The following is a 19,324-nucleotide window of genomic DNA, read 5'->3' as shown; positions in this document are numbered from 1 at the left end:
GTAAAATGAATGGAAAAAAATATAATAATATTTATAACTAATTGGACATTATGGTAATGAGAATTGGAGGCAAAATGTGCTTAAATGTCATGAAAATAATGTCAGATGGTCTTATGAATGCCATTGTATACATCTATGTATGCAAAGCAACAAGCAAACAATTACGCATACAAATAAATTGCATATATTCACCGTAGTAAATAATTATGTTCTTTTGAACTTTCTACTCATCAAAGAATCGTGAAAAATAATTTTTAGAAGCACAATGGTTTTCAATATTGATAACAATAAGAACCAATTATTAATATCTGAACACCAAATCAGAATATTAGAAAGATTTCAGGGTAAAATATGACCAGGGTGGGTTTTTGACAGGTTTTGTGGGATTAACAACAGGAGCTTTGCATGTGTACTGATATTGACAAATTCAATTTCATCATGGTTTATGTATGTGTATGTGTATGTATGCATGCTGTAGCTTATATACAACCTGTTCATCAATGTGAGAGAGTGCATTAGGGATTAATATCCTGCATATGAATGAGATACCAATCCTTGAACAAGAACGGAGATGGATTTCAATTACGGTTTCATCCCTGTTGCAATTTAATGTTCGTGAAGCAGGTCTGAGTGACCTTGTGTAATCAAAACTGGAATAACACAATCACACTCAGATTGCAGCAATACCACAAACCTTATCCCGCTTTCCTCGCGATTATGTGTGATAGCGTGACCGTTTCTGATAGCAGACTGCAGCATTAACCAGTGGGCCACAAATAACGGCCAATGGGACGTCAGATGAGGACACTGTTTGTTCTGCAGTCACCTCGGTCTGCTTTTAATGAGCACACAAACAAACAAACACGCAGACGCACTCAATCAATCAGGATGCATTGCGTTCGCTCACAAGGTCAATGAGTGGTGAAGACAGATAGACGTCTGGAAGACTGTCGGAGCTAAGTGTCTCCCGCTGCAGATTGGCTTCAGAATGATGGCTGCTGGAATATGAGTTCTGCTCAGTGGAAAGAAATGATTCGAGATTTTTTGTCCTCTTTCTGTCTCTCAAAATGTCTCATACACAGACTTTCCTAGAAATCGAGAGAACACAATTTTGTTCCTGACGACACAAGGGATTTTCACACTGCACATAACTCGCTCTAAACCCCACTTTTAACCCAGAATAAAGGAACGTTTCACACTTATAATTAAGAAGCGGGGTTAGAACCGCTTATGAAGCATCGTTTTTGCACCAATAACCAATAACTTGTACAGTGTGAAAATATGCGGTGTTTGAATGTTACAGTACGACTATAGATGCGTAGCAATCAACAGCCAATCGTGTGCCTCGCATTCACGTGCAATGAACAGCAATATAGTCTCGGCCCAGATCCGGCCCACATCTGGGCCGTGTGGCACCCACTTGTACCGGATGTGGCCCGGATCAGGGACGACACTATGTTGTTGTCTCTGTTGTTTCAGCGTTTAATGGGAAAATGGTGACACTAAACGCGACCATTTGAGTGAACAAGAGAGCATTTTATTCTTTATAGTCTGAAAAGTTCATTCAGTATAAACTTGATAGTACCATCAGCAATGTAATATGTGGATGCGCAACGCTAAAGCCTTTATGTAAACATATCAGGTGTGCCGTTTGTCCAGTCATTGACACTGACACAACAAAAGAGCAAATAAGGATGTTAACCCAGGGTTTAAGAATGTAGGCTGCAATGTAAAACGGCAGTTTATGAATACCCAGGATTAAATGTTAACCCTGGGTTAATTAAGAGCGATGTGAAACGTTAAGCAAGATAATACAGGATTCCATTCACCCGGGGATTAGCATGACCCAGGGTTAACTATTCAAGTGTAAAAAACCCTACAGTTTATGATTCATCTGGCTCTTCATTGCACCATTAGAGACACAACAAGATTCGGAATTAACAGCAATAATAGGATAACACAGATTTTCTGACAGGACATTATCTGTTGGGTTGACAGACATTTCTTTTAACCCAAAAACACAATACAATGCAATTCAGCGTATGGAAAATTCCTTCTAATTTACATAATATATTGGGCCCTATTTTTACAGCCTTTTCTTTGAGTGTAACATTCGGCCTTGAGTGAGTCACTGCTTTTAGAAAACAGAGACAACAACAATATAATTAAAAATGCCAATGTTCAATAAATAGTTAAATATGTTAATACAAATAATTAACTGGAATAAACAATTTTTCTGGCAAGTAATGGAGTTCATTAGCCAACAGTTTTAAAAAATAAAGTTTTCGGTAACACTTGAATACTGTTCCTTCATTAATGAATAACTACACAGGAACAAATGAGTAATGCACTATTAACATTGTAGTAACTACTATTAACTAACAAGAAACTCTGATTAACGAATTAGTAAGTCATAGCGTTCAGTCGAATGTGGTAGTTCACTATTAGCTAATCAGTAACTACTATTTTTCATACCTCACTGAAGACTAGTAAGAACTACTATGTACAGGTTCATAATTAATATTAATAATGCATAATATATAGTAAGGTAATGGTAACTCATTAGTAATTAATCAAGTGTTACTACATCCTTCTAAAGGAACTACTAATAATTTGGATCAGTATTCTAAAGTGAAAAACATGATAACTACCTAATATTGACTGAAGTCATTGTAAGTTTTAAGGCTTTTGTAAGGTTTTTGATAGTAATGACTCAAGTGTTACTACATCTTTCTAAAGGAACTATTAATTATTTGGATCAGTATTCTAAAGTGAAGATCATGGGAACACACTAGTAATGACTAAAGTGTTACCAAATCCATTGGAAGGAATTACTATTCAAAATCTTACAAAAATCTCAAAAGCTTACAATGACTTCAGTCAATATTAGGTAATTATCATGTTTTTCACTTTAGAATACTGATCCAAATTATTAGTAGTTACTTTAGAATGATGTAGTAATACTTGAGTCATTACTAGTGGGTTACCATTACCTTTTATTATAAATTATGCATTATTCATGTTAATTATGAACCTGTAGATAGTAGTTCTCTGGGAGGTATGAAAAAAAATAGTAGTTATTGATTAGCTAATAATGAACTACTACGTTCATCTGAGCGCTATTACTTACTAATTTGTTAATCAGAGTTCCTTGTTAGTTATTAGTAGTTACTAGAATGTTAATAATGCGTTACTCGTTTGTTCCTGTGTAATTATTCATTAATGAAGGAACAGTATTCTAAAGTGCTACCAAGTTTTCAATGGGAGGGTTTCGCAGCAATGCCATTTTTGGCTCCCCAAATATCCATTTAGTGAAAAGAACCATAAGAACCATTTTATTAACTTTATCACTATGTTGAACTAGATGTACCGCATCGCGGTACAAAATATGACCGCCGCTCAGGCCTGCACTGGCTTTCCACAAAAATGGAGTGGAGTAATTTGGCTGTATTGCGTGTTTATGTATATACCTAAAAAAAGTAATAGTATGTGCATGTCTGTCTGTGTGTGTGTGTGTGTGTGTGTGTATGTGTGTGTGTTTGTGTATGTGTGTGTCTGTGTGTGTGTGTGTGTGTGTCTGTGCGTGTATGTATGTGTGCGTACATGTGTGCGCGTGTGTGTTTGTGTGTGTGTGTCTGTGCATGTGGATTTGTATGTGTGTGTATGGGTGTGTGTCTGTGCGTGTGGATGTCAGTGTGTGTGCATGCTTGCGTTTGTTTGTATTCCTGCATGTGTGTGTGTGACAGTATCATCCTAAACCAGCAACCCTTCGCTCAACAGCACCATCTACAGGCCGATGAGTGTACAGTCACTAAATGTGCACATAAATGAATTTATTTTATACCCCCCCATGGATGAAATTCTACAAAACTTAGCAGAGGATACCCCCAGAGGATGTCAAGTTAATCATACACATGAAATATGGTGCAGTTCTGAACATCTCCACTGAAGATAGGGGCGATTAAACCATAAAAATGTCTTCATCCTCGGTGCCACGGTTCAGGTAGTTATTTAGGAAAAACTGCATTTTTGGGGGTTTGGGGGGGCCCAGCGCGGGGGGGGAGTGGCCCCCGGGGACCAAACGAAATTTTTCCTTAGAAGTCTAGTGGGGCTACATGCCCACCAAATTTCATGTTCCCCGGTGTTTCGGTGTCCCTGGTATCGTTGACGAAAAATTCAGTAAGGTGACAAAAAAAAAAAAAAAAAAAACTTTGACAATCCCTATATGACCGCTTTCGCTAGCTACGCTAGCGGCGGTCATAATAAGATTTGAACATGACTCATCCAATCGGAATCAGGTTTAGAGGTGTGGAATGCAAGGATGTTGGAAACAAACAAACTGGTCATGGACAAAAACAGGTTGAGAACCCTTATAAAAGGGAGAAGGGATGCATAGAAAATGGAAGGGTAAAGAAAAAGTGAAAAGATATTGACTTCTCCTGGCTCCGTGCGTCTGCGTCTTTGTTGTTGCTCTCTTGCCATGGTGATTATTTTCAATGCGTTATCGGCCCTTTCCTGCAGATCTCAACATCACGAACGATGACTGAGTGCTGGATTTCTGTCACTGTAATGCCATTAACATGGATTTTTTTCAACTGATTCGTGCACTCAATGGCGTCTGGAGAACCAATCCGCCTCCTTTAACCCTGAAGTTCAATCCAACTAATGTCTTAGCGATGAACCTGTACTGTAAATCCAGTCAGTGGATTCTCCAAGCATCTGTCATCTACAGTTACAAACACGATCTACTAAAATATTTGACATTTTATTTCAAGGATGTACGTTTGGTTCTAACACTGGTTAGATGCACTTTCAATACATACTGTATTAACTGGAATTTTGTCTTGTTTTGAAGTAAAATATCTAAATCTATCTAAAATATATCTTTAAAATAAGATAAATGAATGCATTTATAGTAAAAAATATAAAATAAAATAAAAAATCTCATTTTAATATATTTTCAGCATCATTACTCCAGTTTTCAGTGTCACATGATCCTTCAGAAATCATTCTAATATGCTGATTTGCTGCTCAAGAAACACTTCTTATTATTATCAATGTTCAACACAGTTGTGCTGCTTAATATGTCTGTGGAAATTGTGATATATTACAATGTATAATACATATATAATGTATTATTATCTTGTTGTCTCCAAAGTTTTGAACGGTAATGTATCTCGAATTACAGTGACTCCAAGTTTTAGGCATGAGCCTCACTGAAAACAAGAAACAAACTTAATTCAAGAAAGTATATATCAAAATCTCAAATATACTCAAATCTCTACCCATGTGGTACTTCATGCATGTGTATGAATTCTTAGCTCAAAATTAGAGCAGCATCTCCAATTCCCACCACATCAGAGAACATACAAACAGAGTTTTAATATCATTCGGTTCAAAAATAGATTAAAGAAATCATTATTGGACCAATATAGATAAGCAAAGATTGAAACACCGGTCTAAATCTGCAATGTGAAAGTGTTGTGGTTATGGTATTGTTGTGAGTTATGTAAGATCTATGAAAAATGAATGTATTAACTGTGTATTAATTTGCTTTGTAATATTATGTTGTTAAATAGGGGCAGGTTTAAATAAGCTAATTGCTTCTGCCTGCTCCTTCTCAAACAAATCTTTTATTTTGATATTATTATTATTATTATTATTATTATTACTATTATCTTTTATTTATGTATTTATTACTTTTATTTTGTTTTTGTTTTTGTGATGGTTGTTTTATTTATTGGTGGTTTTAATTATTGTTTTGTATGTTGTATAACTATGTTGATTGTTTGAGACAAATAATAAAGAAAGAAAAAAAAAAAAAAAAACATGTCATAAACTTGGTTAAAAAAATTGGTTAGTCTGGGACTGTTGAAATCTTGAGCATGCAAGATGAGCTTCATATCACGGGTGTGCTGTAGATATTCGTTTTTTTATCCCGGGGCCCTGCTAACTGTCTCCTACAGGTGCTTCTCTCTGGAGATGTCATTAGCAACCGAAGTCTGACTGTAGCTGCGGGCGTGAGATTCTTTGTAGTCAACTAAGCAAGTACAGCGTCCTCAACACCACATCCAGGGAACACATGCTCTGGCTCGCGGTACCGATGGAGAATTTCTGCTGCCCTGAGGCTCCTCATCCATCACTGCGGCTCATCAGCCTTCAGAAACCACAGCCAGGAACCACATGCTGGTCTGATACGTTCTTTACCGGCATGGCGCCACTAAGGCGTACAGTCCTAAAAATCAAGGTTTGAATTAGAAGAAAAAAAAAGGCCTGGTTTCACAGACAGGGCTTAGATTAATCCAGGATTAGGCCTTAGTTCAATTAGGATATTTAAGTACCTTTTATGAACGTGCATTACTGGTGTTCATCTTGAGGCAAAACAATGACACTAATATATTTTAAGATATGTTGCTTTCAGTTAAAACATGCATTTTACAGCCTGATGTCATAAGAGAACCTTGTTAAAACGTATGAGTCTCCAGTTTATAGCAGGGGCTCCACAAGTTAATTATTATTATTAAAAAAAATAAAAATGTATGTTGTGTTGGGGAGTGCATTAACAAAATAACAATATTAAGATAGTTACTTCAAGTTCAGTGAAATGTTTACTGTAATCCGGTGTGACGTGTATATATATGCACATCAATAATTATAATTTTAATGCAAAGTAAACATCATAACTAAGCATGCAAAAACATTCATATGAGATTATACTCATGTTTTATAGACCACGCAACACTCGAACTTAGACCTACTGTTCACTGTTTTTTATTCAGAAGGGATGCATTAAATTGATCAAAAGTGACATTTATGTAAAATGCTGTTCTTTTGAACTTTCTATTTATTAAAGAATCCTAAAAAGTCGCAGCACGACTGTTTTCAACACTGATAATAATAAGAAAATGTGTTTGAGCAGCAAATCATCAGAATGATCATGTGACAGTGAAGACTGGAGTAATGATGCTGAAAATTCAGCTTTGCAACACAGGAATAAATTACATTTGAAAGTATATTTAAATAGAAAACAATTATTTTAAATTATAATCATATTTTTTCCCCCATTTTTATTATTTAATGGCATGTCTTTAGCCATATTGCCACATTTCCTGTTATGAAAACATTCATATGGCCCTGTGTCCATGTGCCCAAAAGCCAATATGGTCAATTATGTTGCAGTTTTCTAGAGGTCATAGGTTTTAGAGAATTAATAAAAAAAATTGTTTAGTGTTTATAGGGAAAGTTGTTTTAATGTGACAAAAATTACCCAAAAAATGAGTATTCATTAAACAATGCCTTTAAAAAAAAACCAAAATGAGGTTTAAATGGAGCCACACAGTAGGTCTGGAAGCATCTACTGGCACATGTGCACCAAACATATGTGTGACCGGACACGGCACTGGGCAGACGTGTGGAGATCTGCTCTGCGGTTCACTTCAGTACACTCACACACACAAAGATAGAACTGAAGGATTCTGAGAGGAACAAGCAGGAACAGCCCATCGACAGAACAACCTCCTCGCGCCTGGGGAGAGAGCAGCTCTTCACCTGGGGAAAACACACGCGACGGACAGAACAGCCCCATAACTCATTCAAAGCCTTCACATCAGATCATCTCATGAATTCAGTAAATATCTGCAGTACATCTTTCTCTAGAGGGGATATTAAACTCTAATGAAGGTTAGGGGGAAAAGTTCATGCGACAGCTTTTGAGCTACACCCACCTTGTAAATGCAATAGTAAATGTTGTGTGACAGGCTAAAAATACACTTTAAAAACGAAGTTGTAAATAAAACAAATATTATTGGAGTATGTTTTACAAGAAAATATTACATCAGTCTTTCTACCGCAAAATGTTATGTTTCATTCAATGTGTTACTTGCCATTTTTATTGTAATTATTTGTGAAATTTTCTAGCAATTTCTGAATGAAAATGCTGTTATGCTATCTGTAAATAGTCTTCAATTACATGTTGTCCTATAAACAACCAGTCAGTAAACAGACTTGTCTCATGATGAACATAACATTTACAATCACGGCAACAGTTCCCAGCTCATTTCGAATCAGACACTGAAAAATTATGGCTCTGGCTACAGTAAAACAAGTAATAAAAACTCAGTGAGTGTTTTAGCGCAATTTTCTCACGTCATGGGATCACAACACTCAAAATTCAATTTTTGAAGCATAAAGGAAAGATTTTTGATCAAATCTTTTTTTCTAATATTATTATAAATTTTAGAAGCTATCGATTGCAATTTGTTTCAACTCGATAGCTATTATGGTTGCCGAGAAATTTGCAAAAAACGGAATTTTTTCTGGAATTTCCAGGAAATCCAAAATCTTTTCCTGGATTTTTTTTGTGCGTTCCCGAGATTAGACCTTCCTTAACATAATGCCGAAAACCCGAAGTCTCTAGGTGGTCTGGTTGAGGAGTAGATAGAAGTGCAAGATTGGTGCGCACAGACAGAACAGAAATCATGAGTTAACAATCGCAATTTTGTCCGGTGGAAAATTGCGCTAAAAAATTACTAACTGAATGTGGCTGATTTAAACCATTAATTCAAGCTGTTTCATGAATCTTGCGGCTCATGCAGTGTTCGTTGTTGCATACGGTATATACTTTAATAAGATGATACAAAACTGTAATTTTTAAGTACAATCAACTTGGATTTTTGAGTAATTTCAACTTAAATGACATTAAACTGACTTAAAAAGGAGTTGAATCTTGTATAACTTAAAAAAAACAGCTGTATTTTTTTTCTAGATTTTATTTTAAATTATTATTTTGCGGAATTTTTTCAGCTTCGAATATGGTGCATGCAACCTGGATTTACAGCTTGACGCTTTGATACTGTCACAGCATTTCTGCAATCAGATCATTCTCCACATGTTCCTCAAAGAAATAACCTCTGCTCGGTTTCTGTTATTAACCTAGGATTAGTGTCTTGTGTAAAGGCTGGGTATTAGAAACAGAATCAATACTTATGTTCCACTGCTGGCACTAAATAGCCGTAGGGGAAACCTCTTGAAAAAAAATCTGACAAGATATATATATAGATTTTTGTTTTTTTTATAATAAAACAAAAATGCTGTACAGTTTCCTGGCCCTGTCTGACCCTTGAAATATTTGGTCTGAGATTGCACAGGATGCTCAAAGTGTTCAGAGACAAAGCCAGTACATTGAAGCTCTTTGTTGGATGTATGAAGTAAAACAACAGCCTCTGAGATACACTCCAAAATGTGTCTATAGTTTCAGCAGCAGAAATCAATAGAGTCGTGCAGTGAAAATACTGAATAACGGCATTTCAATGTTTTTTCAGTCCCACAAAACTGAATGGTTGCATAGACCCATTGTGCTCAATATATATTAATATTGATATATATATAAAATAAAATAGTCTATTATTCTTTTCTTTATGTAAAACTTTTTAATGAGTAAAAGTGCACCTTCGAAAGTAATTTGCACTGCCGCTCTCATTATGAAACAGCGTCTCAGCTTTATTTGCATTGTTATGACAATTAGTTTATAAGCTAAAAACCCAATATTATGACAGTATTCCTCTAAAACTCAGTGTTGCAATTTACATGTACAGCTCCCCACGAAACAAACATCTTAGACTTTTTGTTCTATCATTAAAATCCACTTTGCTGTTTCTGAATTTACTTTTAACTTCAGTAAAATTGACACATGAGTCATTCTGTTATTTCTAGATATGTACTGACCTGCTATTTCCCTTTAAAAAAAAAGAGCATTGTAGGAAGGCACCAGGTAAAAAACAGGGGTAATTATATGCTTCTCTGTGGTTGCCATGGCTATGTTCATTCATTGTGCTCAATTTTGAGACCCTCAAGCGTGTGGAAATGTGCCTACTATAAGGAAGATTCCTATAATTCTTTATTGCAACGGTGTAAGAAACAGCTTTACCTGGAATGAGACAGCAGGAGAGCTTCTTTACAGAAAGAAGCTGAATAACAGAGGCTGTGATGTACCTGTACCTCTGGAAACGTCTGATTATAATGAGATTTGCCCTCCGGCTGTAAATACTCCCTGCACGCAACTGTTGTTTTTAGGCTCCGCTGTCTGTGCTGTTTTAGTTTTTACAGTTCTCTAGATACGCCAATTTAGCAAACAGGATTCAATCAATTTCATATGGAGCTACTAACAGAGTATTGCAAGGAATTTAGACATAAACCTTAAAACTTGAGAACATTTTGACCGTTATTACCCAGGAAAACAAGATAATCCAACTAAATACTCACTGAGCTTTAGCGGGGCATGTTGTCACATTAAATGGGGTAAGTTGTCACAGTGCAACCTGCCATTAAACAACCTATTAGAGGCTTTTAAGCATAATGTAAAAAGCGAAACACTTAAAAAGGAAAATACACATGCCTCAATCTGACATTTCTGAAAAATACAACCCAGCCTCATTGGAAAAATGTGTCAGTAATGACATTTGGGCAAAATGATGTTGCTTCTTGCACGTTTCGCAACACTTTCAAAGTGAAATGTCCAGTCAAGGGTGCTAAAAGCAGATTAATGTGAATCTGGCAATGCTTTATTTGCACGTATCACGGGAGGTCAGAAATGAAATGTTCGGTGAGTCTAGCTACAAATCATCTGAAAATCATGCACTGTGAAAAAAGTGTTTTGAGCTATAAAAATTTGCCTTTATTAATCGATAATCTGCCCCTGTAACCATAATTTGTGTGGAAAGGAACAAAAGTTGTTGCTGTTTTACTGCCTCTGTTTATTTCAGCTGGAAACACGCAGATGTGGCGCGTGTGACAACTTGCCCCCGTCTCCCCTTCATACACACATACATATATGTTGGTCAGGTCTCAAAAGAGAGTCCGCTTCAGAGAACAAGACATGAATTTGAAAAGCAGTCTTATAAACTTCCATGTATAATTAATCAGGATGTGAAACATGAACTTTTATCTCCCAGGGAAAAAGGAGGAATGAACAACATTAGGTACTCTCAGGATGTGAATGTGGATCCCTGCATAGTCTCTCTCTCTCTCATGAAATCCCACGTGCACAAAGAGGGAGAGTGAAAGAAACAACAGATGAAGCTTGGCAGGGCATGAAATGTCTCTCTAACATTCTCCACCTAGATTCTGTACGGCAGCACATGCCTGACACAGTCCATTTATAAAGTGAACACTCCTTTAGTAAAGATGATTTTAGAGGAGAACTGAACTCTAGTCTTTTTACAGTTGTTTCAGGCAGTGTTAAAGGTGCACTCGGGATTATTTCCCCCCTGAAAAACAACTTTTTCCACAGAAACAGAACTATATGTTTTTAAATGATATCCAGCTTGTTTATTTTACGTGGAGTGGGTTGCATCTAGTTTGAGATCACAATAAAAAGTGCCATCTTTACTCTATATATGTGTGTGTGTGGTCTGTATTCCACTGTACCCTATGTTTGATACTACAACAAACTAAAATTGCTCACATGAGTCAGACTTACTGATAATGTGGCAGTATACAGCGATCAATTCATTGACAGCAAGAAACAGCAATTGCTTTGTGGAGGTTGTCTTAACTCTCTGGCTCACACCCAGAATCCTCAGTCAAAGCCACTGCAGGTCTCAGCCTCGCTAATAAAAGATGTCAGTTCAGTAAGATGAGCCCGAGTGTGGAATTAATTGGCAATCAGGAATTTATTTTCCCCTCTGCGTTGAGATTTGCACATAATCTGATAATAATGTCAGAAATAGCTTTCAGCAATAATGACCTTTATTTGACCTTTAAAGTGATGAAAATACTTTAGATTCCTCTCACTGTTGGGGCCGTTAACACACAGATGGAGTCTCACCTACACAAACGTATGAATGCCAGCTAACGTTTTCTGTCTCTTTCAGTGCTCAAGTCTGTCTGTCACATTCTCATTCGGTGTCCTTCATGAACCTACACACACAGTTCAAAGTCCTTTTAAAATAAGTTGGATCTTGACATGACAAGCTACACTCACCTAAAGGATTATTAGGAACACCTGTTCAATTTCTCATTAATGCAATTATCTAATCAACCAATCACATGGCAGTTGCTTCAATGCATTTAGGGGTGTGGTCCTGGTCAAGACAATCTCCTGAACTCCAAACTGAATGTCAGAATGGGAAAGAAAGGTGATTTAAGCAATTTTGAGCGTGGCATGGTTGTTGGTGCCAGACGGGCCGGTCTGAGTATTTCACAATCTGCTCAGTTACTGGGATTTTCACGCACAACCATTTCTAGGGTTTACAAAGAATGGTGTGAAAAGGGAAAAACATCCAGTATGCAGCAGTCCTGTGGGCGAAAATGCCTTGTTGATGCTAGAGGTCAGAGGAGAATGGGCCGACTGATTCAAGCTGATAGAAGAGCAACTTTGACTGAAATAACCACTCGTTACAACCGAGGTATGCAGCAAAGCGTTTGTGAAGCCACAACACGCACAACCTTGAGGCGGATGGGCTACAACAGCAGAAGACCCCACCGGGTACCACTCATCTCCACTACAAATAGGAAAAAGAGGCTACAATTTGCACGAGCTCACCAAAATTGGACAGTTGAAGACTGGAAAAATGTTGCCTGGTCTGATGAGTCTCGATTTCTGTTGAGACATTCAGATGGTAGAGTCAGAATTTGGCGTAAACAGAATGAGAACATGGATCCATCATGCCTTGTTACCACTGTGCAGGCTGGTGGTGGTGGTGTAATGGTGTGGGGGATGTTTTCTTGGCACACTTTAGGCCCCTTAGTGCCAATTGGGCATCGTTTAAATGCCACGGCCTACCTGAGCATTGTTTCTGACCATGTCCATCCCTTTATGACCACCATGTGCCCATCCTCTGATGGCTACTTCCAGCAGGATAATACACCATGTCACAAAGCTTGAATCATTTCAAATTGGTTTCTTGAACATGACAATGAGTTCACTGTACTAAAATGGCCCCCACAGTCACCAGATCTCAACCCAATAGAGCATCTTTGGGATGTGGTGGAACGGGAGCTTCGTGCCCTGGATGTGCATCCCACAAATCTCCATCAACTGCAAGATGCTATCCTATCAATATGGGCCAACATTTCTAAAGAATGCTTTCAGCACCTTGTTGAATCAATGCCACGTAGAATTAAGGCAGTTCTGAAGGCGAAAGGGGGTCAAACACAGTATTAGTATGGTGTTCCTAATAATCCTTTAGGTGAGTGTATATTGTAATCATGTTGTGTGTAAATATATATACAGTATATATATATATATATATATATATATATATACACATGATCACAATATAGCATGTAAACTCATTTAACAGGACATTTAATATGTGTATGAAGGTTTATATCTATATCTATATATATATATATAAAGCCTAAATATGTAGGACACAATACAGACACCTTTCAACACAGAGTAACACAACGATTTAAACTGGTTTTTGAAGAAAAGGAAAAAAAACAGTCTAAAAGTTTTTGTCCTGAATAAAATGGCAAAGATCGTTGCAGTCCAGTACATTGTACAGAAAAATTGATGTATGTGTGTGTATTTGTATATCCTTGCTGCTTATCGGTACGAAGTGTTGGGTAACATTAATATGTAACATCTTACGCCGGGCTCTCTCTCTCTCTCTCTCTCTCTGATGTAGTTGTGCCTCCTAAAGGAGAGTGAGCCGCGTGTTATCGCAGCCGAGCAGAGTGATGGTATCTGCAGCGTTCGACTAGTTTCCATTAGGGAATTACCAGGTCAGGTTGAGGGGGTGGGGGGTGTTGGTTGCAGAGCAGACCTGCGGTAATGAAGGAATTCGCCTTCGCTGTTCAGTCAGAGGAGTATATCAGCATTTATACATTACTCCACATGCTGGGCCTGCACTACCAGGAGATTAGGAAAGAGACCGGGATCGTACATCAGCCTGTGTGCGCCGCTGACACAACCAAGAGATAGACCCAAGAAAAATCGCAGCAAAGAGGCTTTCAAAACAGGAGACACGTTGCATAGAAAAGAGACTGTACTCTCTGTGTACACACTGGCTGCGATTAAATCCAACTATATCAGGAGGCGGATCGGATCACATGAGCTTCACCGTCTGCACTGCCATTGGTAGTCAACGGATCACACTGATACAAATTTGCATAATACTTTATGGATAACTGGCAACAAGCCTGAATGTTGAAAATGCATCTTGAGACCCCTAAATTTTGCATTCTGTTCAATGCCGCTGAACTCCGGCATGCAGCTTTGGAATGCAAGACTGTGTGTCTAGATGTCAGAATTTTTTTTTTTTTACAGCAAAAAAGATTAAAGTCTACATAAAATTACAGTTTTACTTCAGTAAAATGACATTTATTAGTAAAAAAAAGGGATATCCAATTAGAAAAAAAAAAAAAAAAAAATCTTAAGAACAAATGCACAGCGATATTAAGCAGCACAGCGGTTTTCAACATTAATAATAATAAGAAATGTTTCTTGATCACCAAATCAGCATATTCTGAAGGATTTCTGAAGGATCATGTGACACTGAAAATTCAGCTTTGTATCGCAGAAATAAAATACACTTTAAAATATATTGAAATAGCAAACAGTTATTTTTAATTGTAATAATATTTCACAATATTACTGTTTTTACTGTATTTTTAATCAAATAAATGTAGCATTGGTGAGCATAAGAGACTTCTTTCAAAAACATTATAAAACCTTACTGATGCATAACTTTTGACCGGTAGTGTGGATGCCATTTTCATTTGAGTGTAAATACTGTTAGATGATACTTTCATCAAGTATAAATAACAAACAGCGTCTTATTTACATTAAGTGTAATAGTGATGATATTCACAGTGTAAAAAAACATAATATTTGTACTAAGTAAATGTATGGATCTAAAATAGCCTTTTTATACTCAGTTTAAATAGAAACTGCCTTATTATCATCCATTATGAATTGATTAGATACTGAAAAGACAGATAGTCGGAGGGGAGTGAATGAAAAATAAGATGGAAAGGATAGTCATTTCGCAAACGAGTTATTGAATTTTGATGAAAGATTACGACTACATAACTAATAAATCGTTCACAATACTAGGAACGCATGTTAAGAAAGCACACAGTCAATTTTGATTTCATATTGACTTTAACATCGAATAAAACCCTCATTTAGCAGAAATCCCCAGTTGTGGAGCAGTTGCACATGTTTACAGCCTGACCTCCAGCAAATTTTATCTTAGCAGGTCCTCTGTGCGATTCCTAATGAGGGTCCCCTGGCTATATTTTGCATTATGTATAAAATGTTTTCCATTGCAAAATTAAAAGCACGTTTTTTAAAAGCAGGTCAAAGGTATAATGAGGAGGGAGAGAGAGGTAAGTAATGTGTCAGGCCTCCTGTTTTAATACCGCTGCTCCCAGGAGGTTACAGATATGTGTGTGTTATAGTAGAATTTTATACTCATTTGACAATGAAAGTCCACTGGCTATTGATTACACAAACAATTCTGCACACGCTGGAAAAGATCGAAGTTAGACACGCTGCTTAAACAAGCTCAGAAATCAAACTCGGAGAAACAAGTAACAAAATGGCATTTCAAGTAATTTAATGAAAAGTGAAGTGTATCATTTCTGAGCCAACAAACAAAAAGGGAAAAATAATCATTTATTTTCTCTCCCTGTCTGCCATTGGTTGGGAAAACAGACAGCCCCGCCCCCAACACTAATCTGTCTGTCTGTCTGTCTGTCTGTCTATCTATCTATCTGTCTGTCTGTCTGTCTGTCTGTCTGTCTATCCATCTATCTATCTATCTATCTATCTAGCTAGCTGTCTGTCTGTCTGTCTGTCTATCTGTCTGTCTGTCTATCTATCTATCTGTCTGTCTGTCCATCTATCTATCTATCTATCTATCTATCTATCTATCTATCTATCTATCTATCTATCTATCTATCTATCTATCTATCTATCTATCTATCTGTCTGTCTGTCTGTCTGTCTGTCTGTCTGTCTGTCTGTCTATCTATCTATCTATCTGTCTGTCTGTCTGTCTGTCTATCTATCTATCTGTCTGTCTGTCTGTCTGTCTGTCTGTCTATCTATCAATCTGTCTGTCTATCCATCTATCTATCTATCTATCTATCTATCTATCTATCTATCTATCTATCTATCTATCTATCTATCTATCTATCTATCTGTCTGTCTGTCTGTCTGTCTGTCTGTCTGTCTGTCTGTCTATCTATCTATCTATCTATCTGTCTGTCTGTCTGTCTGTCTGTCTGTCTGTCTATCTATCTATCTATCTGTCTGTCTGTCTGTCTGTCTATCTATCAATCTGTCTGTCTGTCCATCTATCTATCTATCTATCTATCTATCTATCTATCTGTCCGTCCGTCTGTCTGTCTATCTATCTATCTATCTATCTATCTATCTATCTATCTATCTATCTATCTATCTATCTATCTATCTATCAATCTGTCTGTCTATCCATCTATCTATCGATCTGTCCGTCCGTCCGTCCATCCGTCTGTCTGTCTATCTGTCTGTCTGTCATTTTTAAGCTTGGCCTGCACAATGCTAATTATTTCTTTATTTTTTACAATAATTAGGAGGACATTTCAGTAGAAAAGTAGGTTATTTCAGTCTTTCACATTAGAGATAAATAAATAACTACATATGATCTTGCTTTTTTAAAAGACACCACAAGGCCACATTTCAGGGAAATCAAGCTACAAATGGTTTCCTTACAGTTTTCGCTGCACATTACAGTAAGTTTGGATAGGAGAAATATTTTAGCATCAAAATAATTACACACTTCACCTTTAAATTTTTTTGTTTCCGCTGGCATTTATCTTTACAGTAAAACCGCAAATAAAGGCAGTGTCACTTTTACGCCACCACAATAACATGCAGCGCAAAGCTTGTCTGTCCCATCGACTGTCAAAACACTGAAAAACACTTTGCATGTCCAAAAATCACAAAGTGAAATCAAACGCACTGTGAATCCGCCTCAGGCAACGCGGGCCCCTGTGAGCGCCTGTCAGTCCGGCAGAACCGAGCAAAAAGAGTGCTTTGCAGAGCACGGCTACAGCTTTAGTAAAGCAAAAAAGCAACTCACCCAGTGGCTGTCCTGCAATAATCCTGGTGTTCTCGCCTGCCACGGCCGCCCGTGCGTTCCTTTCACTCATGTATTGGACGAAAGCGTAACCCTTGTGCACCGAACAGCCCACAATCTTGCCGTACTTGGCGAAGATGACCTCGATGTCGCCCTTCTTCACAATGGCAGTGTTGAGGTTGCCGATAAAGACCCGTGAGTTGAGGGAGCGTGGGTCGTTCTTGTTAGTGACATTGCTGGTCTGACTCTTGCCGGTCATTCTTCTCCTGTGGAGCAGAGACATGATGGGGACGACATCAACCACACCTCATATATTGCTGGACCGTCTTGAGGACAGAAAAAGGTGGTTGTAGGGATGCACGATATATCGGCCACTATATCGGTATCGATAAATGTTCATTTTTAATGTTATCGGCCTGAAAAGAAAATTAGGCCGATATATTAAAGCCGATAATGGATTATTTCCTTCAGATGTGCACTGTTCGCCATGTTGGTTTTGAATGGCTTGAAATATGATTGGAATCACTTCAAAAAAGGAAAATACAGTCAAGTGCAACATGTGCTGTCATATAGGCCAGTGGTTCTCAATTCCAGTCCTCGTGACCCGCTGCTCTGCACATTTTGTATGTCTCCCTTATTTAACACACCTGAACCAGATCATCAGCTCATTAGGAGAGACTCCATGAACTGAACTGAGTGTGTCAGATAAGAGAGACATACAAAATGTGCAGAGCAAGGGGTCCCGAGGACTGGAATTGAGAACCACTGATATAGGCTACATGAAATTATAATGAGAACTGTATAATTGTGTGCTTGGGACATGGACACTTTCACTTAATGGTGAGACTTTTGGTTTTGTAATCAGGCTCTCAAAAATTATATAAAATATTGGATTTAGATTTATCGGCCAATATATCGGTTATCAGTATCGGCCAAATTTTCATATCGGTGCATCCCTAGGTGGTTGTCAAATAACTTTCTCCAACTTAATAAAGACAAAACTGAAATAATTATATTTGGTCCCCCGTAATTGAGAGGCGGTCTAATCAACGAGCTCGGTAATCATTTCCCTTCAATTAGAATTAGTAAGAAACCTTGATGTCATTCTGGACTCAGAATGTTGCTTAAACCAAGCAAATTAATTGTGTTGTTAAAAATAGTTTTATCAATAACAAATTAATTCTAAACTTAAAACATTTTTGTCTTTCCAAGAATTGGAGAAGGTTAAATTACCTCACATCTAGACTATTGTAATTCCCTTTTTTTGGTATTCCTCATTCACACTTTCAGCTGTTGACTCTAGGGCAAAGAAATATGATCATGTCATCCCAATTTTAGCTGTCCCTTTTAGAATCCAAGTTAAGATTTTGTAGTTTGTTTTTAAAGCTCCTTAATGACCAAGCTTCATCTTATCTTAAAGGGATACTCCACTTTTTTTTGGAAATAGGCTCATTTCACAACTCCCCCAGAGTTAAACAGTTGAGTTTTACCGTTTTCGAATCCATTCAGCCGAGTTTCTGATATTTAGAAGAATATCAGTAACCAGACAGTTTCTGGTCTCATTGACTTCCATAGTAGGAAAAAATATATACTATGGAAGTCAATGAGACCAGAAACTGTCTGGTTACTGATATTCTTCTGAATATCAGAAACTCGGCTGAATGGATTTGAAAACGGTAAAACTCAACTGTTTAACTCTGGGGGAGTTGTAAAATGAGCCTATTTCCAAAAAAAAGTGGAGTATCCCTTTAAAGATCTTCTTATACAGTACATTTACAGTAGTAGACCTTTAGGATCTTCTGATATGGCATTATTGTACGTCCCACGATCACGTCTAAAACTAAGGTTGATAGAGCCTTTTCGGTTGGCATCCCTCGTTCATGGAATCAGCTGATACTTGACTTTTAAAAATAGGCTGAAAAACTATCTTTACTCAAAGGCATATTTAAGTATTCTATATATTGTTTTATATTTTTATTGTATTTCATTCTTATTTCTGTTCAGCTTTGATGTTTTTAAATGTGCTTTAAGTTTACTATACTATACTATACTATACTGTACTATACTATACTATACTATAACATTTACTATTTACATTAACTTAATTACTGCTTTTGTCAGTTATTCCACTGCAGGATGCTTCTGCATGCTCTTAAAGTCATTGTTTTATGCAAATTAATAATTTGCACTGCAGCCACACAAAAAAACCTCTTATAATATTATGATTATCCACCAAAAAGTGAACCAAATGTT

At 37.2% G+C, this 19,324-nt stretch overlaps 1 protein-coding gene across 4 annotated transcripts in view; it reads right to left on the bottom strand.

The window, feature by feature from the left end:
* The window catches only part of LOC311283778 (RALY RNA binding protein like), a gene marked incomplete at its 5' end in the record, with an annotated part of 136,404 nt that overhangs the window by 45,700 nt on the left and 71,380 nt on the right, over window positions 1-19,324 (bottom strand). For 2 of the 4 annotated variants that reach the window (XM_084398480.1, XM_084398481.1), the window contains one exon: window positions 17,075-17,337. In XM_084398480.1, the coding sequence (XP_084254606.1) occupies window positions 17,075-17,330 (256 nt within the window). Of the gene's footprint in view, window positions 1-17,074; window positions 17,355-19,324 lie in introns of those variants that run through there. The other 2 variants (XM_084398479.1, XM_084398478.1) reach the window with 1 other exon arrangement.

This window comes from Rutilus rutilus, assembly GCF_951802725.1.
Source record: "Rutilus rutilus genome assembly, chromosome: 24".
NCBI lineage: Eukaryota > Metazoa > Chordata > Actinopteri > Cypriniformes > Leuciscidae > Rutilus > Rutilus rutilus.
The sequence above is the reverse complement of the archived record's forward strand: the minus strand, read 5'-3'. Positions and strand labels throughout refer to the sequence as shown.